Here is a 21,132-nt window from a genome sequence, read left to right on the forward strand (position 1 = left end):
CCTAACCCTAACCCTAACCCTAACCCTAACCCTAACCCTAACCCTAACCCTAACCCTAACCCTAACCCTAACCCTAACCCTAACCCTAACCCTAACCCTAACCCTAACCCTAAACCCTAACCCTAACCCTAACTACCAGCCGGCTACTAGCGCGCGTATCGAATCCTTAGATATAGCTAAGAGTATAGCAAATGCAAGAACGCCTAACCCTAATATATATAAAGATAAGTAGCTAAAAATATACTTAAATAGTATATTAAATAGTATTATTCGATAAAATCTAATCTTTCTAACTAGCCCTACGCTAATATTTAAAGTAATAGAACTCGCCTTCTCTAATAGCTTTAAAAGCTAGCGTATAAAGAACTTACTATATATAAAAGATTTACTTTATCGTCTCGTAAATAGATAGAGAGTATTTAAGCTAATTAAAACCTCTTTAATTATATATACTATAACTAGCTCGGCTTAGTATAAAAGTTAGTAAATATTATTTACTTAGCGAAGAGTTTATAGCTTTTATATACGTTATTAAAGCGCTTCGTAGCATGCTTAAAAAAAGATAACGCAAGGAAAAAAGATAAAGTAAGACTCTTAATAGTATTAAATAGAGACTTTAGTATTTTAATAGAGACGATATAAAGATAAATATAATATTTAAAAAGTACTATTATAGTAAAGTTAACTTTAAGTAGAACGAGGTATATCTATTTAGTAGATAATAAGCTAGAGTAACAAGTCTTCTTAGCTGCGCATTTTAACCGAAATAATAAGCCTATAGTCCGTATAAATAAGGCTACTTCCAGCATCTCGCTCCCAAATAAACCCTTCCCGGTCAAGCAGCTTCATATCATACCGCCAGAGCAGCCTCGCCACCGTGAGCCGAATGCTCTGCTGTGCCATGTGCCTGCCAATGCACTTCCTGCTTCCGATGAGGAACGGACGGTAGGCGGTTCGATTGTCCGCTTCGAAACTGCCATCTTCGGCGCCCCCAAGCCACCTCTCCGGGCGGAAGGAAGCGGGATCGAAAAAGTACTCGGCAGACCTTTGGATGGTGTACAGGTCGGCCGAAACAATCGTGCCAGCCGGGACATGAGTGCCTGCTATCGTACAGGCGGGAGCGGTGCGTTGGGCCGTCTTGCCGTTCGCCGGCGGAAGCAGGCGCAGCGTCTCACGGATGCATGCGTCGAGGAATGGCAGCCGAGCAAGCCGTGCCCCGGTGATTTCGTCTTCGTCGCCGAAGCTGCTTCGCACTTCGGCACAAAGCTTGTTGTAGGCCTCGGGATGGCGTAGGATGTGGTAAAGGGTGGACGTCAGCGTGGTAGCTGTAGTCTGGTAACCCGCCAGCCTTTACGGTCGTCAGTACAGTTTCATTTCGCGGAACGAGGTAGCACAGACGTCAAGCCCATTGCGTTGCTGAAGAGGGCGTCGGAACTGAGGGTCAAGCCTTGCTTCTCGCCGTTCATAATGGCTGTAAGGAAGTCTTCTCTGCCGTCTTGCCGGTCTATGCAACTGAAAAGTCGTTAGAAGACCGCGCACCGGGAACCGATTCGATTTCCTTACTCGCGTAGGCTCGTCGACGGCACGAGCTTCGACAACTGCGATGGGAATGGCATCATCGAGACGAGACTCCTCACGGCCTCGAGCGCTTGCGCCACTCCGGGCATGGTGAGCAGAAAGCTCAGCGCTTCAACCATTGGCATTGATGTTTTGCCAAACCGTTTCAAGGCCTCGTACGTCGCTAAATGCACATGCTCAGTACTTTCTCGCTCTCTCCACTGGGCTTTTTTTCGTGTGACTCACGCCGTTTACCAGCCATCAATGGCTCTCCAAATGCAAGGTCACCAATGGTCTCCCAGAACATGGTCTCAAGCGCATCGGCAAGATCTACCTTGGTGCCGCTCTCTGCATGCCTGTCAAGCTCGGAGGTGGCCTTGTCAATGTGGAGCTTCTGGATGGGTTCCTGCTTGGCGAGCGCATGCGGGGTAAAGGCCTGTTCAATGACACGATGCAGCCTCTTGTGCAGCCCGGGATCCGGTATCGTGATGAGCGTGGGAGCATTCAGCACGAGGTCGGAGAAGAGCGACAGGAAGGTACCGGCTTTCGAGAAGCGCCCGTCCTCCTGTTTGGCGTATATCGCCGTCTGCGCCTCCAGCGTCGCAAAGGAAACCTCGTTGGGGCCGATCCGTACCGCGGGACCTGCCAGGCAGTCAGAGAAAACGATACTCCGGCCTCCGGGTTGGATGGAGCTTGCCGTATTTTTGGTGCAGTTTCTCCAACTCGGTGTTGAATTTCATGTGGTGCAGCGCCCTCATTGTCCATAGCTTCTGCCCGTTAGTAACTCTCCCACCTGCCGGTTGCTCTTCCGATACTTACCGGAGAAAACTTGGCCAGCAGCGGCCCGGGGATGTGGGAAATCGGATGGAAGAAGCAGTCGTACACCACAATGGAAGCGACTATTAGTAGCCCCTACCGACGGAGTGCGTGAGAAGAAGCAGAATCGAATGACGTTCGTTTGCGCCACATACCGTAATTCCAGCCACGGCATAGGGCTGACGCAGGTCCCATTCTTGAGGTGAAAAAAAGTCTAACATGGTCGACGAGCGCGATGTCGAATGCCGTTGCCAGGGCCAGAGTATCCAGGCCAAACAGCGTGCCGTGGGTTTTCAGCCGTTTTTCCCGCCCGGTATTGTAGGCAAGACCGTCTCCATCACGGAGAGACCGAGGTGCCCTTCCCTGCTGCGGTGAATTTTGGGGGCGGGAAATCTGAGCGGGATCAGCCGCGTGAGTGCGTCACCGGCCCGGGAACGAGATCCTTTGTGGGTCCCTTGTGCGGGCCTGGTAGGCGCTCCTTCCGCGATCTCACGCCACCTTGATACAAGCTCGCGTCAGGCAGTAATGAAGCGCTCTCGGCTGATTTGGGCTGAAGATGAGCTGGTGTCGTGGCAGCCTGGAGTGGCCGAAGGGCAGTCAAAACTGTGCAGGGGTCCGCAGTAATCCGTAGTGATTGGAGGAAGGAGTGTGGAGCTACCTGCGGCCCCCACGCAGGGTATAGAGATCAGGTCGCGGTATCCTTACTAGAAAGTATCCCATCGCACCAACACCGATGTGCCTACTATCTCCATTCGTGCGGGCCCATGACGCGCCGCTAGCACGAGGGACAATATTGGCAAATGGAAAAAAACGTTAAATGATCTTCTGCGTTTTCGAACGGGTGCAGTTTGTTCAACGCCATTTCGTGTCATCAGAAGAAAGCATGGAGTTACCGTACCAATCCAGACTTATTGCCGCCGACGAGGCTCGCCAGTCTGGCTGCTTCACGACACTCCCAATCCGCATCAATCCCCGCGATGATTTGGCCAACGCGGCAAGCCACAGCTTCATCAAGGATTGGGCGGCACAGATTGGAGATGGTCGAGAGACCAAGACCCATTTCTCGTTTTCCCCGGTCGGAAATTGGTCTTCTCTGATATATCCAGAGGCAATCCCAGCACGACTGGGAGTGCTGGCCTACCTCTCGGATCTGGGCTTGATCCACGACGGTAGAGTCGCCCCGACCCGCGTTCCCGACAACAAGACTGATCCTGTTCGTAGATACCGGCGAGGAGCTGAGCATTGCGGAAGCGCAGGCAGAACATGATGACCTCTATGCAGCGCTGGATCCGGATGATAGACGCAGCCTGGCAATGGACTCCAAGGCCATGAAGACCAAGAGACTCGTCTCGCAGTGCATGCTCGAGTGCGTCGGCCTTGACCGCGAACTCGGGCTCAACATGCTCGCTGCGTTCCGGGATCTTTGGCTTGCCATCGGCGAGAAAGACAGCGACAAGGAGCCTCAAACGATGGAGGAGTATCTGCGGATGCGCAGCGACAACGGCGGTATGCTGTAAGAGACCCATCCACCCCGTCTTCACTGTTCGAGAGATTGAGGCTGATCCGACCGGCAGTGTTTTCTGGCCCATGTTGCAGTTCAGCCTCGGCATGCACATGTCAGGAGCGGAGCACGAGCTTGTGCAGCCCATCATCGACGCCGCCACGCAAGGCTTGCTGCTGGCCAACGACTACTTTAGCTGGGAGCGCGAGTGCATCGAGCTCGAGACGGGCAAGTCCAAGAGGATTGTAAGCGCCGTCGAGCTTCTCATCAGAACAAAGGGCCTGTCGGTCCCAGCCGCCAAGGATGCGGTCAAAGCCATGATCATCCGTGCGGAGGGCGATTTCTGTCTTCGGCGTGATAAGCTCTACAGGGAACAGCCAGACGTCTCGTTGAAGCTGAAGCGATGGATTGACTGCGCCGGCCTGGCGGTTTCCGGCAACCACTACTGGTGCTCGGCGTGCCCGAGGCAGAATGCGTGGAAGAACGAGCAGCCGACGGACATGTTGTCGTCCCCGGCCAGCGGAACCAAACGGCACCTGGACCATGACAGTACGTCCAGCACGGAACAGCCGTCGACAGCGAAGAAGACGAAGAGAAGAGATTCCGGAGCCAATTTGCCCGACACACCGCAGTCCGAGTCCAGCGCCGGTGAGCCCAGGCTCACTCAGGTGCCCTGGTATCCGCTGTACAAGCCCTCAAGCCTCGTCATGGAAGCGCCGGCCAAGTACATCACAAGCATGCCGTCCAAGGGGGTGCGCAGCGTCCTCATCGAGGCCTTGAACACGTGGCTCCACGTGCCGCCCGCGGCACTCAGCACCATCACCTCGATCGTCGACATGCTGCACAACGCATCGCTCATCCTGGACGATTTGGAGGACAATTCCCCCCTGCGTCGCGGCCTCCCGGCAGCGCACACAATCTTCGGCCAGGCCCAGTCAATCAACAGCGCCAACTTCCTGTTCGTCCGGGCGATGCAGGAAGTGGCGCGCAAGCTGAGCCCCGCGGCCCTGGCCGTCGTGCTGGAGGAGCTCGAGGGCCTCTACCTCGGGCAGAGCTGGGACCTGTACTGGAAGCACAGCCTGGTGTGCCCGAGCGAGGCCGAGTACATCAACATGGTGGACCACAAGACGGGCGGCATGTTCCGCATGCTGCTGCGGCTGATGGAGGCCGAGAGCCGCCTGCCGCCGGCGGCGCGGTCGGCCCTGCCCGACTTCCAGCGGCTGACGCTGCTGTTCGGCCGCTTCTTCCAGATCCGCGACGACTACATGAACTTTGGCGACTACGCCGCGCAAAAGGGCTTCTGCGAGGACCTGGACGAGGGCAAGTTCTCCTTCCCCGTCGTCCACTGCCTGGAGCACCACGCCGAGTACCGGAGCCACATCCTCGGCGTCTTCAGGCAGCGTCCGACGGTCGCCACCAGCTCGGCGTCGCCGCTGTCCAGGGAAAGCAAGCAGCATCTCATTGGCTGCCTGGAGAAAGCCGGGTCGTTTGAGAAGACGCTGGACTGCTTGCGGGAAGTGGAGATGGAGTTGGAAGCGGAGATTGAAAAGGTGGAGCAACTGACGCAAGAGAGAAACCCAATGCTGCGTTTATGCGTCGTGCGTCTAAGCGCCAAAGGATTCGTTCCGGTGGGGGCAAAGTGAAAGCAAAGCAAGAGATTAGATTAGCCAAATCGACATGATTCTTAGCATCTCGTTGCCCGTGCATGTGCCCCGCAGCGGGCAGGATCGAGATCCCTGCGTGAGATGATGCGCTGCCGATATCTAAGCGAGCAACGGGGAAGTGATCGGGCGATATAACAGCTCTGCGCGTGGGCCTTGTGCCCGAGATCGACAGCAAACAATAATGCGGCAGGGACTCAGCGCTCTCTGGCTTTGCACACTGTGCGCATGCGGCGCCAGGGGTGAAGCAATCGACTACGACTCGTGCCAGGATGCGGTATGTGGCAATGCCATCCAACGCTCCAACCGAACGCTAACATGCCCAGTGCAATGCCATTGCCGGCCGCTCTCCCGTGGACTCCGACGGCCGCATGGCCAGCTTCCAGCATGGGCAGCAGCAGGCTTTCGTCTCGGCCGGGGATGAATCCCAATCCCAGTCGCTATTCTGGGCGCAGCAGCAGCAGTCCGGGCGGCCGGCCTGCTTCGTGCACCCGCAGTCCGCTGCCGACATTGCAGCCGTGATATCCATCTCGCGCTCGACCGGCTGTCCATTCGCCGTCCGAGGCGGCGGGCACTCGGACATGCGCGGCGCCAGCAACAGCGACGGTGGCATCACCGTCAACATGGCCGGCCTGAGCACCGTCGAGGTGGACGACGACGCCGGTGTCGCCAGGGTTGGCGCGGGCGCCCGATGGGGAGCGGTCTACGCCGAGCTCGAAAAGACCAACAAGACGGTCGTGGGCGGCCGGCTGACCAGCGTGGGCGTCGGCGGCCTTCTCCTCGGCGGAGGGCTGAGCCACTTCTCCGGCCTGCACGGCTGGGCTTGCGACAACGTCCGCAGCTACGAGCTCGTCCTCGCCAACGGCAGCGTCATCGACGTCTCCGCCTCCGCCCACTCGGACCTCTACCGCGCCTTGCGCGGCGGCGGGAACAGCTTCGGGGTGGTGACGCGCTTCGACCTGGACACGTTCGCCCAGGGACCCTTGTGGGGCGGCTTGCATGTCTGGCCGCTGCTCGACTCGGTGACGCGTGCCGTCACTGCTGCCTTTGTGAGGTTTGCGTACAACGCGCCGTCCGACCCGCACGTCTCGCTCTTTGCCGGCCTGGGCTACCGCGGCGGCCACTTCGCCTGGGCCGCGGGCCAGTACGACGCGCTCGGGAGGGAGGCGCCGTCCATCTTCGACGACTTCAACGGCGACATGGAGCAGTACGGCGCGCCAAAGGTCATGAACACTGCCAGGGTGGCCGCGCTGTCCGACTTTGCCGACGAGCTGGACCGTTCCGAGCCCGCAGGCATGCGCAGCAGGTTCACGACGGCCACCTTCCGAGCCGACGCGGAGCTGCTGAGGCGGCTGGTTGACGTTTTCAAGCAAGAGGTGGCCACGGCGCTGCGAAGCGGCCTCGGGGACGACGAGCTCTTCGCGCCCATGTTAGGCATCCAACCCTTGTCGCGAAGCATTCTGGAAGCACAGAAAAAGCGTGGTGGGAACGTCATGGGCCTTGACGAGAGCGACGGGCCCCTTGTTGGTTGGTATTGCCCTCCGGTCGTGTTTCTGTGCGGCTGACATTGCAAAGTTTGCTCTTTCGGATGGAAATGGTCACATGAATCAGACGATGCGGCGGCTATCCAGGGAATCAAAGCCGTCCTCGAAAAGGCAGTGGCCACGGCCAAGGAAGGGGGTCTGTATCACCCGTTCAAGTACCTGAACTATGCCGCTGAAGATCAGGATCCTCTCGCGAGTTATGGCGAGGAAAACGTTGAGTTCTTGAGAAGGGTCAGAAAAGCATACGATGCGGATGGCGTGTTCACAACGCTGGTTCCGGGAGGGTTCAAATTTGTCTAAAGCCTGGTAATGGCCCTTAGAACCCAATGCCAAGAGCTTTACATGTGGGAGAAAATGAGAGGAATGGTCGCCCAGTGACTAGCCCGTGAGAAACCAGATCGTCCACGAACCCCGCCGCAGTGACTGTCATGATTACAAAGGTCCACGCGAGCCCGAACAACCGCCACTTCGGTCCTGCCCAGCCAAGCCCATGTTGAGCAAATGAAATGACCCGATCCTCGAGCAGAAGCAGGTTTGGCATGAGTGCAAAGAACCCCAGAGTGTTTGAAAAGGATTCGGATGGAACCACCAGCCGGGCGGCAGCGTAGTGGTAGAGCCCGGAGAGGGTGAAGGCGACATACCATTGGACGTAGCGGGAGACGGCCGAGCCCGGCGGCGCACCCGCTACCGCCCTTGCAAAATACCGGCTTGGTGTTTGCAGAGCTCTGCGGAAGTTTTGGTGCCAGGTGCGTCCCCAGAACCTCGCCAGCGTGTAGCTTTCCGTCCACGCCCCAATGGCCGGATGCATGTCTTCGATGCGGGTCCAGAACAGACCGGTAGCCACTCCAGCCATGCATGCCACGTGATATGCAATGTCCATGGCTGCGCTCGACGACGCCCCCCAGCACGCGGTGCTGAGGCTACGACGCAGCAGGCTCAGCTCGCATATCGCTTCGTGCCCCCCATGAGTCAGCCACAGCAGAAGTCCGGCCGCAATGTCGTGGACGAGGTACTGCTGCAAAATCCTGGAGCCGCACGTGCGCCAGAATGTTTGCGGCCGAGGAGCAGGCGAAAGCCGCGCCCTACGCATGCCCCAGTTCCAACCAATGCCACGGGTGGAGAATGCATTGTCGAAACACCATCGGATCTTTCCTCTCCTGGAGAGGGAGTGGTACGTGCCCTGTCTCTTGTCGGCACCGCCGTCCTCGGCGGTCCATACGTGCTCCAGGTAGGGATCCTCAAGCACAAGCAGGTTGAAGTTGAGGAGGCCGACGTAGAGGACTGTTCGACACAGCACGTCAGCAGAGAGGCATATGGGAGATGGAAATTACGCATTCTGACCTGTCCCAAAAGTGTAATTTTTCGCAACGTCGGGCCCGAACCGAAGCCCAAGAGCAATGCCCGCGCACAGAAAAAGAAAAGGGACCAACAGATACCAGCGGTGCTCCTTCGGAACACGGGATCCCAGCAGTAGAAGAAGTGGGGTAGTAAGCCACACGGCACCGACAAAGTCGGCGCGCTCCAGAGCCATTATTGAGATTGGACGGTGTTCTGGTCTGAACTGGTGCGGGTTGAGCCGGAAGTAACAACAAGTATGAGCCCGGACCTCGCTCTGTCGCCTTCGGGATGTCCGAGTTGATGACGAGATACAGGTTTGGCCGATGTTGGTTCCTCTTTTTTCTCGCCCTCGCTTTTACTTTTTGCGTCACAGGAAGCCGCATAGTAAAGTGCCCTACCAGGGGCGGGCGGCTAATGCGGGGCATCCAAGCTGTTGCGCAGCTGCAGCCTGTCTGGCCCCGCATCACGGAATGTGTTCTTCGCGGAAGGTGGGGGCCAGCATCTGCGCGTCATCCGCTTAGTGATGCTGACTTTCGCGCTGAGGACCTGCAGCATGAGGTCAGAAGAGGAAATACGGGTCGTGGAAGCCCACTAGCATGAAGCTTGGGTACGGACCAGATTACAAATAAGGAAGGTGGGGGCTGGAAGGTGGGGGCTGATGTGCGGGGCATTGAGTTGGCGATTTGACTTCTGCCCCCCCCCGGCCTGCAGCATTGCCGTTACAGTCTGCAGCACGATTGCCTCTACGGCCTGCGGCACTTCCTCTGCCGTCTGTGGCGTTAGATAAGAAGAGGGGCGGAGCCTAGGGTGCCACCAGTAAGAAGAGTGCGTGGGCACGAATCACGCGGCACCAACACGTAGAGACGGAGTGACATCTTCGCGCTTGTCATGACATCAGATACCGTTGGGCTTCTCTGAGGGAGCCGGGGCTGACCTACTTATGCTGCGGAATGGCATCTGAATAGCGCGCCATTGGCGGCGATTTCGAATTCCACACCGAGTCGCTGCTTCTATCAGTAACCGAGGGGACAGCACTTCTCCCCTCAACCACCTTCCCCATCGACAAGATGCTCGTTGGTGGCAAGCTCGCGGAGATTCTGGGGCCATCAGCGATACTACCGTCCCTGATTGGCCTTGGCGTGTTCTACTCGCTCTACCTCACAGTATACCGCCTTTTCCTGAGCCCAATCGCTCGCTTCCCCGGCCCCAAACTAGCGGCATGGACATATTGGTACGTGGGACGAACAGCTGCCGGAGGAGACAGGGGGGCCTGACATAGCCGCAGGTATGAATTCTGGTACGATGTTGTTGCAGAGCCCGAGTACACCTTTAAGATTAGCCGTCTACACAAGGAATACGGTAATGTGCATGCCTTAAGGCTCGACAATCGGTACTAACTCTTCCAAGGACCCATTATCCGCATTAACCCCGACGAGATCCACATTGCAGACCCGGACTTCTACGACACCGTCTACGCTGGCAGCGGCCGTAAGCGAGACAAATGGGACTGGATCACCAGGTCGTTTGGCGTCGATGAGAGTCTCATCGGCACACTTGGCCATGACCAGCACCGCATTCGCAGGGCCGCATTGTCCCCGTATTTCTCCAAGCAGAGCGTGCGAGCGCTGCAGCCACTGATCGACCGCAACATGGCCATCCTTCTCGGCCGCTTGGGCGAGTTTGCCGGGTCGGGGGAGCCGCTGAAGCTGGACGATGCATTCGCGGCCTTGGCCAACGGTAAGCTCCGGCCGTTTCTCTCCCGCCTGCACCTTTCCGGCTGACGTCTGGCGCAGACATTGTCGAGGACTACGCCTTTGGGAGAAGTGACCATCGGCTGCAGGCGCCCGACTTCGATCCCTCGTTCAGAGACGCGATGCTGCAGGGCGGCAAGGCGGGGCACGTGATGAAGCACTTCCCGTGGCTCATGGACGTGCTGCGCAAGCTGCCCGACTCGCTGCTGCTCCGGCTGAGCCCGGCAATGGGTGCGTATTCGCAGTTGCAGGCCAGCGTGAAGCACCAGGTCGGCCAGATCCAGCACGCCCACCACACCCACAACTACGACAAGACGCGCCGCACCATCTTCCACGAGATCCTGAACAGCAAGCTGTCCGACTACGACAAGTCGACCGACCGCCTGTGGCAGGAGGGCGAGGTCGTCGTCGCCGCCGGCACCATCACCACCGCCTGGGCGCTGGGCGTGTCGACGTACTTCGCCCTGGCCACGCCCTCGATCCTGTCGCGGCTGAAGGCCGAGCTGGAGGCCGCCATCCCCGACCCGGGCCGGCCGCTCAACCTCGTCGCGCTGGAGCAGCTGCCCTTCCTGACCGGCGTCGTGCAAGAGGGCGTCCGCCTCAGCCACGCCATCTCGCACCGCCTGCACCGCATCTGCCCGGACGAGACGCTCGTCTACGCCGACGGCGAGCGCGAGTGGCGCATCCCGCCGGGCACCCCCATGAGCATGACCAGCAACCTCGTCCACCACGACGAGCGCGTCTTCCCGGACTCGCACGCCTTCCGGCCCGAGCGCTGGGCGGCCGATCCCCGCCTCGACCGCTACCTCGTCTCGTTCGGCAAGGGCGGCAGGGCCTGTCTCGGAATCAACCTGGCCTACGCCGAGCTCTACCTCACCCTCGCCGCTCTGTTCAGGGTGTATGGATCGGTCGAGGTCCAGGGCAAGGACGACGTCGGCCATTTGGAGTTGTTCGAGACGACCGCTGCCGACTTGGTTATTACGAGTGACACTGTCCTTCCCACCATGCCCGAGGACTCGAAAGGCCTCAGGGTTAAAGTAGTGGATTCGAGAAAGAAGCAATTTGAGTAGAGGTCTCGTACAAAATTTGATAGAGAATCAATTCTGCTATATCCTCTTAGATGTTCTGAAATAAAAATAGAGGATGATAACTTCAATTTTTTTTACCTACTAGGAGTGGAACCGGGAGATAAAATGTGTGTTATCACGCTTGAGTGGGCAGAGATTTTTCTTAGCTGGCCAGTAGAACAATGGACGCACGCTTTTCGAATCTACCTAGGCCTTCCCTTGCAAATAGAGAGTGGGCACAGAACGCCTGGAGGATGCTTGGTGAGAACTACGTTAGAGGGGCTCCATCATCCTCGCATTCCTCGTTTCTGCGCCGAGTGAATGTCTGGTGCATTTGTCTGATGCGTTTTTCTCTGAAACCCGAGACCGTAATGCGACGTGCCGGTCTTTGACACAGGGAAGCCCGTCGAGAGACTTCGCAAAGCGTGGGTAAAGAGTTGAAAGTAACTGCTGTAAAGTACCGGAACCTGCTTAGCCTAATGGTCTGACTGTATCTGGTACAAATCGAAGAATCCGGAAAAGACGCAATCTTTCAAATCTGCCACTACACCACCTACAATGCTTGGACAGTTCCTGATTTCCTTTCCGACCTCACAGCACTCTTCAGCGGTGAGGAAATCAAGAATCCCCCTTACTTCTCTGGCACGGAAGTGATGATCTCAGACCGTCCACGGCTACCTGTTGTGTTCTATTTATCTAACATAAGACTTTAGCCTTCCCTGCTACTCGTGCTACTCTGTGCTCAAATCTCCCCCGTGGCTGGCAGATCGTGTAGATGCCTTTCGAGAATATCTACACCCCCAAGCATGACATTCTTATCGATAATTAGAGCCGGATAAATCCTCAATCTTCTTCCTGCTGCGTTTAGAAGCAAACCCCGCTTTAAACACAAGTCTGCTAAGCGCTTCCCCGTGACTAGTTCCTGCGGGTGTGTCTCATGGATGTAAACGCTTCTGAACGAGCCCTTACCGGTAATCTTGTCGAAGTAGGGGGACATGATGACACGAAGTCTCGCCTCATACTTCTCGCCGAGGGCAGCAGCTCGGGCAGGGAGTGATTCGCTAAGAATGACGTCGAGAGCAGTCAGTGTGGCAGTGCTGGCCAGTGGATTTCCGGAAAAAGTGGAACCATATCTTGCGTGGTGCGTCAGTTTCAGAAAATTCCAGGTATCCATTCTACCATGGCCGAGCGGAGCCAACGGGGGAGACTTACTGCCCTGGTTCAAGACTATCCATGACTTCTCTTGTGGCCAACGCAGCTGAAATCGGATACAGGCCTCCCGACAACGAATTTCCAAGAATCACCATGTCGGGCTTGATTACAGCAGACTGATATGACAGAAGGCGCCCGGTTCGGCCAATTCCGGCTTGAATCTCGTCGGCGATGAAGAGTCAATTGTGTGTGGTGCGTAATCCTCTCACTTGAACGAGATACTCGCCTAGATAGGCAAGAAAGCCGGTATGGCCCTGAACTGGCTCGATGAGGAATGCTGCGATCCGTTCTCCAGCCTTCTGAAATGCTTGTTCGAGGTCTTCGATGACGACGAAGCGCACGGCGTCACCGGTGCAGTAGGGACCGATGTTGGGCATCCAAGGACCACAGTCTGTAAACCAAGTCAGCACTCCTGACGCAATTGTTCTGTGCCCTGCAGGCCGAGGCCGAGCTTTGAATCCGGGGCAGCCTAATCTTCCTGTATCTCTCTTTAGACGATGCAGAGGGGACGCTCAGCGTCCTGCCATGGTACTCCGACTCCGCGGTCAGCACAAGCGCCTTGTTCTGCTCAACGCCCTTGACCTTGTATGCCCACGACCGCGCGAACTTGATGGCCATGTCGACCGCCTCCGCACCCCCGTTCATTGCAGCAACCTTGTCGAAACCGGTCATCTCGCACAGCTTTCCTCGAGCATAGAGTGACTGCAGTCATGGTAGAAGTGTAGACAGTTGGCGGTTACAAGCAGATGTGTTGGTTAAGTGTAAGATGATCCGTGCGCGACAAAAGAATCTTTTATAAAGCCTTGACTACTCTTAATTCAACAGTTCTTTAGAGGACACAACTAACAAGATGAAGGCGTGGAATTGGCTAACTGCTTAAACCAGGCGTCCGCCGAGAAGTGCCTCAATGATACGAAGGGTCAAGCACATAGGCATGAGACGGTTACTGGGCCACCAACATTCTTCCATCAGGAATCATTTCCGACGAGGTGCTGTCCATGGTGCTGCCCGTAACGGAAAGTCGACTCGCGAGCGCGTAGAATGGCCCTCGAGTGTCTCGGTCTATTCCTTTCCGAAGATGCAGGGATCAATTCCCAGCTGTTTCCCTCGTAGTTTCCTTATCTGTTTTGCGTTGCTGGCACGGAGATCTTCGTGGTCGCAAAGCAAAACAAGCTATCAAGAAACTTCTGCGGGGTCGCAGCAGGACCGACGGAGCGATCCGCTCCCTTATCTTCGGGTGAGGGGCATCTCCGTCGAAATACCCGCTTCGCTCTTATCTTCGGGTCAACGGGCTTGGCAACCGACAACAGCGCGAAGGACCAGAGTCCCCTAGTAGGTTTCATGCAGAGAGCTATGCTTGATATAGTAGTACCAGACGCGCTGAAAGCTTTTTAGCTTTGTTGCCAAAGCCTTGCATAGTCGATCTGCGAAGGGACCAGGCAATCAATAGATCCTGGTAAAACAAGGCAAGGTACTGTTACTCCTGCCTCAGAACTGCTACACCGTGATCGTTCTGTCTCCTCTCCCAACTTCGAGCAATGGGCTCCATGCCGAGGTCATTGCTCCAGCGGTGACGTCTGGCCACACGGCCATCGTCCTGGTCCAAAATGGCTTGAACATTGAGAAGCCCATCATATCAGCATTCCCGTCGAACATTGTAATCTCGGGCATCTCTCGAATGGGTTCGACTGAGCTGAGTCCTGGTCAGGTTTTCCAACAGGACCACGACAGTTTGATCCTTGGCGCTTTCAGAAACCCCAAGCTGGAATCGGAGAAAGAAGTTGCGGTGGCCAAGCAATTCACCGACTTGTATAACGCGAGCGGAAAGGCTTCCGGCCAGTACGAGGCGGATGTTGCGTTCGCACGATGGCGTAAGCTCGTTTACAATGCGTCCTCCAATTCCCTCTGCGCAATCACTGGTATGGATACGTTGAGGATCAAGCTGGCCAGATCTCCGATTACAGAGCTGTTGCTGCCAGTGATGCTGGAAATCAAGAACATCGCGAGAGCTGCTGGCGTGAGACTGTCAGCAGACCAGGAGGACACGTCCTTTCGGCCCAGCATGAAACAGGACATCGAGAAGGTAACGTACCTGGAAACTTGTTCATTCTGTTACCGTCGAGCTGACCACCCGCGGCTGGTAGGGGAGCTTCATGGAGATGGAGATAATTGTTGGGGAACCGCTGAGAGAGGCACAGCGGCTGGGCGTCCCGGCTCCGACTCTGACGTTTATTTATTCACTTCTCAAGGCAATTCGGACGAGGACGAAGCAGAACAGGGGGATGGTTGAGATGCCACCGGCCAACGACTATGGTGCAGGCGAGATGCTCGCAAAGTTCAAGGCTTCGGCGTCCTAAGGCTTTGAAATGAGTAGAAACAGTGCACCATCAACAGAACAACGTATCTTCTAGCTGATCTGCCAGTGGGCTCTCTATTGCGATAAGGTGATAGGTATCGGCATAACGTGGAGCAAGCGATGAACAACCCCACGCGCGCCTGTTGTCTTCGAGCCCCGCCAACCTCTTCACTTCTCCGCACTGCTGACTCTCAAGACGTGCCTCCGGTCCAAGGCCCCTCAGAGCTTCGACGGCAACCTCCTGATCAACCCCGGCACGCCCCCCTCCACCACCGCCAGACACTCGGGCCCAATATCCGCCAGGCTCTTGCACCCCGCCAGCCGCATGCACGTTTCAAACTCGTCCCGCAGGATCCCGACGGCGCGCTCGACGCCCTGCTGCCCGGCGTACGCCAGCCCCCAGATGGGCACCCTGCCGGCAAAGCACACGTCGGCGCCCAGCGCCAGCGCCTTGAAGATGTCGCTGCCCCGCCTGACGCCGCCGTCGACGCCGACCAGCAACGCGGGCGCCCCCGCCGCGGCCGCGCACCCGGGCAGGGCCTCCAGCGTCGCGGGCGCCCCGTCGAGCTGCCGCCCGCCGTGGTTGGACACGACGACGCCGCGGACGCGCGGGTGGGCGGCGGCAAGGAGCACGTCCTCGGGCGTGCAGATGCCCTTCAGCCAGATCTCCATGGCGGCGGGCACGGCGGCGGAGAGCCAGGGGAGGAAGGTGGCGGCGGAGGTGGAGGCGTCGCGGACGGCCGCGCGGAAGCTGCGGGGGTCGTGGGACAGGTTGGGGAAGGCGAGGGTGGGGGTAGGTCGATGCCGTTGCGGTATCTGGCGCGTGGTGTCAGCCGGGAGGGGTTGCGGTGGGGATGGAGGGGTGGGGTGCGAAGTGGCGCGTTACTCGTTCAGGCGGCGGCCGAGGGTGGGGGCGTCGACGGTCACCAGCAGGGCTTTATAGTTGGCTTTTTGGAGGTTTGCACTCGAGGTTTGAAGGGCGTACGGGGCTTCGGGGTTGATTTCCTTGCCGGCCGCCATCACGTCTTCGAGGGACTTGGTGGCCCAGTTGGATAGACCCATGGCGATGCCAGCCTTGGCGGCTGCTCGAGAAGTTGCCACTTCGCCGTCGGGGTGCGCAAGGCAGTGCATGGCCGCGGGGGAGAAGCCGAAGGGAAAAGACACCTTGGCGCCGAAGATGGTGGTGCTGGTGTCCACTTGGGCGACATCCCGGAGGATTCGAGGCATGATTCGGTACCGATCATAGGCTGCCTCGTTTGCCTTGACAGTGATGAGGTCCATCGAGCCTTCGTTAAGGTACTGGGCCCATTTTGGATCCAGCTTCTCCGTTGCTGCCGTGCGGATGTCACTGATCGTGAAAACTTGGTTGGGATTCGCCATGGCGATGGCTAGGGGAGAAGGACGTGGAGAAGCAAGTTTGGGTAGCGCGTCTCAGCCCGCGCGAGGACATTACAAGTCATTCATTCCCCAGAGATCGGATGGTCCGGCTTCGGCTTAAGTTGGCGTCAACCGAAAGGCACATGATAATCTGTGTGACGATCGTGTCAATCATCAAGTTGCGGGGCTGCAATCTTGCCCCCACTTTAGAAAAATCCATGTACCTTTGATCCAGGACGTAAGCAATTATGCATGGACTGCCTTCGTATACATCCTGTAATCAAATAGCAATCTTTATCCGATGGCGTTTAAGCTATTACTACCGAATGGAGAGTGAAGAGTCGTGGACTAGAGATATGCATGTTGAACAGGCCGTGTTATGGCGGCTCAGCAATCGCCCCTCTTACCATGCTCAGACCAGAAACTTGACTCGTGCGTGCACGACTAGCGGCATCTCCGCAGTAGCGTAATTGCTATCGAGAACGTACATACTGCTAACAAAGCAATGTAACGAGTTCCTGTGGGCAAGGACTTATTCGCAAAGCACCTGGAGTTGGAGATATCAGGCACGAGAGACTTCTTCCGTTATTATGTACTTGTGCAAGCCATGTATCCACTTAGATAACGCGAGGCCACAAATCTTAGTAGTATGCACTGTGATATAATTCACGTCTTGCTACGTCTCCCGCCGGGGCAATTCTGCACTCATCCACAACCACTGTGTGTACTTATTGACTGACAGAAGTACCGCACTGCCTTTTGATAGGAAAGGAGGCAGCATAGAGTACTTTCAGTGCACATCACAGGCCACAATAGATCGGCAGTTGAATTTCTACACCCTTCACTGGGTTTTCATGCCTTCAAAAGCACCCACCAACGCCAACCACCACTCGGCCAGCGCCAGAGACCAGCCCGCCAGCGCCCGAAAGCCGTGCAGCAGCTGGTACGTGCCAGTGTCTTCGTCTGGTCCAGATCATGGTCCCCCATCATGACCACCTCCCCATCACGAAGCCTCGCGAAGTAGATGGAAGCAGAAGCAAAGTTTTGCGGACGAGTCTTGCATCTCTCGTCCTTGGGAAGGCGAGGCCTTCGAAAGCTCGCTGAGCTCCCATGCGAATAAGGCCAACAACCTATTCGGCACCGCGGAGCTTTTTATAGAGAGCAAAAGCATCTGCAACGAGTTTCTGCTCCTTCTCGTGCACGGCGAAATGTAGCAGAAATCGGCTGGAGCGGACGGGGGACAATTCGCGTGAGTGTCGGCGTTGCAAGCCAGCAGTGCGCTTTTGGCGTCGATATCATGTGTATAGGAGGTAGTAGCCAAGTCTTGCAGCCTGGCTTCGATGCAAGAGTGACGCGACGTGAGCTCGAAAGCGGCCAGTAACAGCGGCAGGCGAAAGACTCAATCTATTGGTACTCCCAGAATCAGGTGTGTGGCAATGAGCCACAGCTGCAAGGGCTGGAGCACAAGATCAGCCAGTGTAAGGGCAGACAGCGAGGCGACTGTTCGGTTGGCTGTGTGCCCGACACTAAAACGGATGCATACAAGCTCGTAAACGCTGCTTGTGCGGTAGCTTTATAAATCTGTAAAGCGAGAGGCTTGAAGCAATGTTCCATTACTACTGGTTAAGTACGCGGAGTTTAAGAGCTGGATAGCAAGGGGTTAGTTTCTAAAAGGCTTAAGTTCTTTGGCGGTGCGGCTCGTCCCGTCCCGTCCCGTCCCGTCCCTGCCTCTGCGGGGGTTTTCCTAATTGAGTAAACGAGGCGTCAGCGGTTGCCCTGCTAGAATCCTGGTGGACTGAACAAGACCGAGGTAGTATCAAAGCGCGGAGAGCCAGAGCGGCGGCGAAGCTTCACTTCCCCTACTCAAAACAAAGTCAACCTTGCCTTGTTTATCGCCGATCCGGATTCAGTATCGATCGGGCCGTCAGGGAGACGAGGGAGCCAAATACGGCAATAGCACTGCCGACAGATATTCGGATCGAAGCATCACCTGGGGAGATCTTGTCAAGGAGGTATGGGCCGCTGGGACAGTCATGAGGTGCAGACTCTATGTAATGATCTGCCAGCAAGAGCAGAACAGATCTTTACCAACAGGCCTCAAGATCAGCAACAAACAACCGCAACCAATAAACATCCCACCACCACTATTTTCGCCCTCTTCTCCCTCCTCTTCCGACCCGCCCACAGCCTCGTCTTTCCAAACGTCCCACGGACGGCCACGGCGACGGCCACGGCGACAGCGGCAGCGACTCTAGAGACGGCAACCTACACGACCCTGAGCTTTCTCCTCCCCGCGGTCGACGGGCGGTTCGTCAGGCTGGCCACCATTGTCGGCCGCGCGGGCGCGCTGCGTAGCCTCGACGTCAACCACGATCCAGCCGCTGCGGAGCTCGACGTGGCGCTGTAAGGCGACAGTATCCACCAGTCCCACACCTTGGCCTCGGGAACGGAAACGCACCACAGCGACCGTCTCCCCGCTACCCGACCACAACCTTTCCTTTGCCATCTTTCGTCTCCTTCTCCTCTTCGCCCTTACACCACCACCAGCTCCACCCCAGCTTCGAATACCGCGCCCATCAATCCCCTCGACAGCGCTCAGATCTCCCCAAAGCTCACCACCTCGCCCACCGCCGACATCCTCGCGATGCCGTAAAGCTGAATCAGAAGTAGAGTAAAGAGTGGTACATCCCGAGCGTCCCCGACCGAAACATGCCCACAGCGACCACCCAATCACGTTAGCCCGACGACGAGGACAGCGGCCAGCTTCGCGTGCAGGCCACGGAAGCACGCGATGCGGACTGCGTCCGAAGCCGACAAGGCACCAGCCGGTCCGATGGAGTCAGTCCACCGGGACCATCTGGACCGCCGTGCAGGGAGGGGCTGCGCCGCCAATGCCGCTTCCGGGGAGAAGTATTTTTGCTTTTGGTTCTCACGTCGGACGTTGCCCCTCGCCTTTAGTCCCTGTCCACGAGCAACTCTTGGCAGTTTCCGCTTCGCCCCGCGGCGGAGGCAGGTTTGGCGTAGCAGGCGCAAAGGGGGGGAGGGGTTCGAGCAGGAGTCGTGTTTCCGCCGCATAGCCCGCCACACCTCCATTTGGCTTCCAGCCGACACTACACGCCTTGGCCGGCTGATGATCGTGCACCAGCTACGGGGTGGGCATGATACGAGACTTTCCCTAGCGTCGAGCGTGTTTGGATTAGTGAATCTGGAACGAATCGCCTCGGATGTGGTGGAGTTGTGCGGTATTATTTTAGTGGGGGATGAACAGCGACCTTCTCCAAACGGAATGGCGGTTCAGGGGTGCGGGGTAGGTCACCTAGTAGATGACGTGCAGGATGGGCCCTTTTTTTTTTTTACTTGGGGCCAGAGCGAAAGACGCCTCGCGTTAGGGGACGGCCCGCTGCAGGCACGTTCCTGCAGGATTGACGCTACTGGGCCACGGGGGCCGTTGGTTGGGCCGCAGTGGGGTCGCCGCTCATAGCCGATGAGCGTTCGGGTGGATCATCCCGCTTTGAGCGGCTGTGCGTGGCAGCGCGCGCATCGGCAGATCCTCTTCCGGACGGGTTCGACTCGAGGATGCGGGAGTCGGCCCGGAACGAGATTGCCCATTCCTTGGTGCCTGCCTTGTCCGATTCGGTGTGTAAGGATCTTCGAGACACCGGGTTTCTGTTCTGTGGCGCCTCGGGGTCGGGCTTTGTCCCACCGCGTACGAGTGCCATTCCTCAGCTGGCTCGAAAGCCTTGCCTTTGTCCCTTCCTTCGCTGGACGAACTCAAACTGCTTGACCAGTCTTTGTTTCTTCTACCGCAATGCCGGCGACTTCTGCTAGTGCAACGAGGCCGCGCCAAGGGTGTTGCGGCTAGAGGCGGCCGACCTGCTTGGCTTTCTCGGCTACTTTATGCTGCGCCTTTGTGGGGGCGGTCTTGGCTTTCCGTTGTGCTACTGCGGCGCTTGAGATGGCTGCCGTTATTGCCGTGGCTGACGCAGGCGCCTTGGTGTGCTGTTTGGGGAGCGGGTTTTGCGGCTTGGCCTTTTGGCTGGCTGGGAGCTCGTCGTTTGTCCGCGTAGGAGCTGCAACGAGGACTTTCCCCCATGCTGCCTGATCAGGATGGCGCATTTTTCATGCGATCAGATGGAGAAGGCGCGTGCTCTTACTTCCATCAGAGAGATTCAGCCGCGCCAGAGCTGGGCCGAAGAACTTTGTTGCAGAAATCACGAGCGTAGGTCGAAGGCAGGTCAAAGCTAACTCGTGGGTGCATACCGACCTCGCCCGTCCTCAATACTCTGCCCGATAGTGGTCTCAATCCTCTGTTGGGCCTCTGAGCTGGATCGGTTTGTTGCCTCCCGGGCTCCTCTGAATGCGTGCAGTGGCCAAGCAGTATGCGACTCTCAGCTCCTCTCGGTAATCGGAGCATGACTATGCCGACAGCTACGCGAATGCCTTTGCTAACTAGTAACATGCAGGACTTGGTTCCCATCCGCCTCGACCCGCAGGTGGCAAATGCTGGGATATTTGTACGAATCGTATCTGCACGAAGCGTGGACGGGGGGGTTGCATGTTCGATGGTTAGTGTGAGGTGCTTTTTAGGCAAGAACACCATCTTGACCTATCATACTACCTAAACACGACCAGAACCCCTTGTTTTTCGGATTCGCATCCTTCGCGCTGACTGTCGGACGTGCAACCCCTCTGTACGTGGGACACACTTTCACCGAAACTCCTCCACTGACGAATTCCCTGTCATCAGCTAATGCGAGAGCAGGATAGTGCTACTGCGATTTCTTCAATGGGGGAACTTCACACCGCAACTGGCACGGCAACGTGAGGTCCCTTAGACATCCTTCGCCAAGCACACCCTATTGGGATACGGTAGACGACAGGTGCAGCCCAGTCCACTTTGCCGACAATAATCCCCAAGAGTTGTGATGGGCCAGGAAGAGTATTTAACGGAC

At 57.0% G+C, this 21,132-nt stretch overlaps 9 protein-coding genes across 9 annotated transcripts; 5 read left to right on the forward strand and 4 right to left on the reverse strand.

Annotated features, from left to right (window-relative positions):
* Positions 1 to 744: 744 nt before the first annotated feature.
* Positions 745 to 1,466, reverse strand: SLS55_007618 (uncharacterized protein; the record flags this gene model as incomplete). Its single annotated transcript, XM_066779034.1, has 2 exons — positions 745 to 1,348; positions 1,399 to 1,466. 2 exons carry the CDS (start codon positions 1,464 to 1,466, stop codon positions 745 to 747), a joined length of 672 nt encoding a protein of 223 aa, XP_066629838.1.
* A 93-nt stretch (positions 1,467 to 1,559) lies between these two features.
* Positions 1,560 to 2,315, reverse strand: SLS55_007619 (uncharacterized protein; the record flags this gene model as incomplete). Its single annotated transcript, XM_066779035.1, has 3 exons — positions 1,560 to 1,741; positions 1,804 to 2,199; positions 2,222 to 2,315. 3 exons carry the CDS (start codon positions 2,313 to 2,315, stop codon positions 1,560 to 1,562), a joined length of 672 nt encoding a protein of 223 aa, XP_066629839.1.
* A 941-nt stretch (positions 2,316 to 3,256) lies between these two features.
* Positions 3,257 to 3,890, forward strand: SLS55_007620 (uncharacterized protein; the record flags this gene model as incomplete). The annotated part of the gene is made up of 2 exons (XM_066779036.1): positions 3,257 to 3,542; positions 3,595 to 3,890. 2 exons carry the CDS (start codon positions 3,257 to 3,259, stop codon positions 3,888 to 3,890), a joined length of 582 nt encoding a protein of 193 aa, XP_066629840.1.
* A 91-nt stretch (positions 3,891 to 3,981) lies between these two features.
* On the forward strand, positions 3,982 to 5,517 carry SLS55_007621 (uncharacterized protein; the record flags this gene model as incomplete). The annotated part of the gene is made up of 1 exon (XM_066779037.1): positions 3,982 to 5,517. The coding sequence occupies one exon, from the start codon at positions 3,982 to 3,984 to the stop codon at positions 5,515 to 5,517; it is 1,536 nt and encodes a 511-aa protein (XP_066629841.1).
* Positions 5,518 to 5,906: 389 nt separating this feature from the next.
* On the forward strand, positions 5,907 to 7,379 carry SLS55_007622 (uncharacterized protein; the record flags this gene model as incomplete). The annotated part of the gene is made up of 2 exons (XM_066779038.1): positions 5,907 to 7,062; positions 7,147 to 7,379. The coding sequence occupies 2 exons, from the start codon at positions 5,907 to 5,909 to the stop codon at positions 7,377 to 7,379; spliced, it is 1,389 nt and encodes a 462-aa protein (XP_066629842.1).
* Positions 7,380 to 9,484: 2,105 nt separating this feature from the next.
* SLS55_007623 (uncharacterized protein) lies at positions 9,485 to 11,238 on the forward strand (the record flags this gene model as incomplete). Its single annotated transcript, XM_066779039.1, has 4 exons — positions 9,485 to 9,648; positions 9,703 to 9,776; positions 9,825 to 10,154; positions 10,211 to 11,238. 4 exons carry the CDS (start codon positions 9,485 to 9,487, stop codon positions 11,236 to 11,238), a joined length of 1,596 nt encoding a protein of 531 aa, XP_066629843.1.
* A 1,554-nt stretch (positions 11,239 to 12,792) lies between these two features.
* On the reverse strand, positions 12,793 to 13,408 carry SLS55_007624 (uncharacterized protein; the record flags this gene model as incomplete). Its single annotated transcript, XM_066779040.1, has 2 exons — positions 12,793 to 13,149; positions 13,403 to 13,408. 2 exons carry the CDS (start codon positions 13,406 to 13,408, stop codon positions 12,793 to 12,795), a joined length of 363 nt encoding a protein of 120 aa, XP_066629844.1.
* Positions 13,409 to 13,488: 80 nt separating this feature from the next.
* Positions 13,489 to 14,804, forward strand: SLS55_007625 (uncharacterized protein; the record flags this gene model as incomplete). The annotated part of the gene is made up of 3 exons (XM_066779041.1): positions 13,489 to 13,507; positions 13,914 to 14,530; positions 14,697 to 14,804. The coding sequence occupies 3 exons, from the start codon at positions 13,489 to 13,491 to the stop codon at positions 14,802 to 14,804; spliced, it is 744 nt and encodes a 247-aa protein (XP_066629845.1).
* Positions 14,805 to 15,685: 881 nt separating this feature from the next.
* Positions 15,686 to 16,183, reverse strand: GOX2 (glycolate oxidase; the record flags this gene model as incomplete). Its single annotated transcript, XM_066779042.1, has 1 exon — positions 15,686 to 16,183. One exon carries the CDS (start codon positions 16,181 to 16,183, stop codon positions 15,686 to 15,688), a length of 498 nt encoding a protein of 165 aa, XP_066629846.1.
* Between the last annotated feature and the right edge of the window lie 4,949 nt (positions 16,184 to 21,132).

The sequence above is a fragment of the Diplodia seriata genome (assembly GCF_021436955.1).
Source record: "Diplodia seriata strain FDS-637 chromosome Unknown scaffold_8, whole genome shotgun sequence".
Taxonomy (NCBI): domain Eukaryota; kingdom Fungi; phylum Ascomycota; class Dothideomycetes; order Botryosphaeriales; family Botryosphaeriaceae; genus Diplodia; species Diplodia seriata.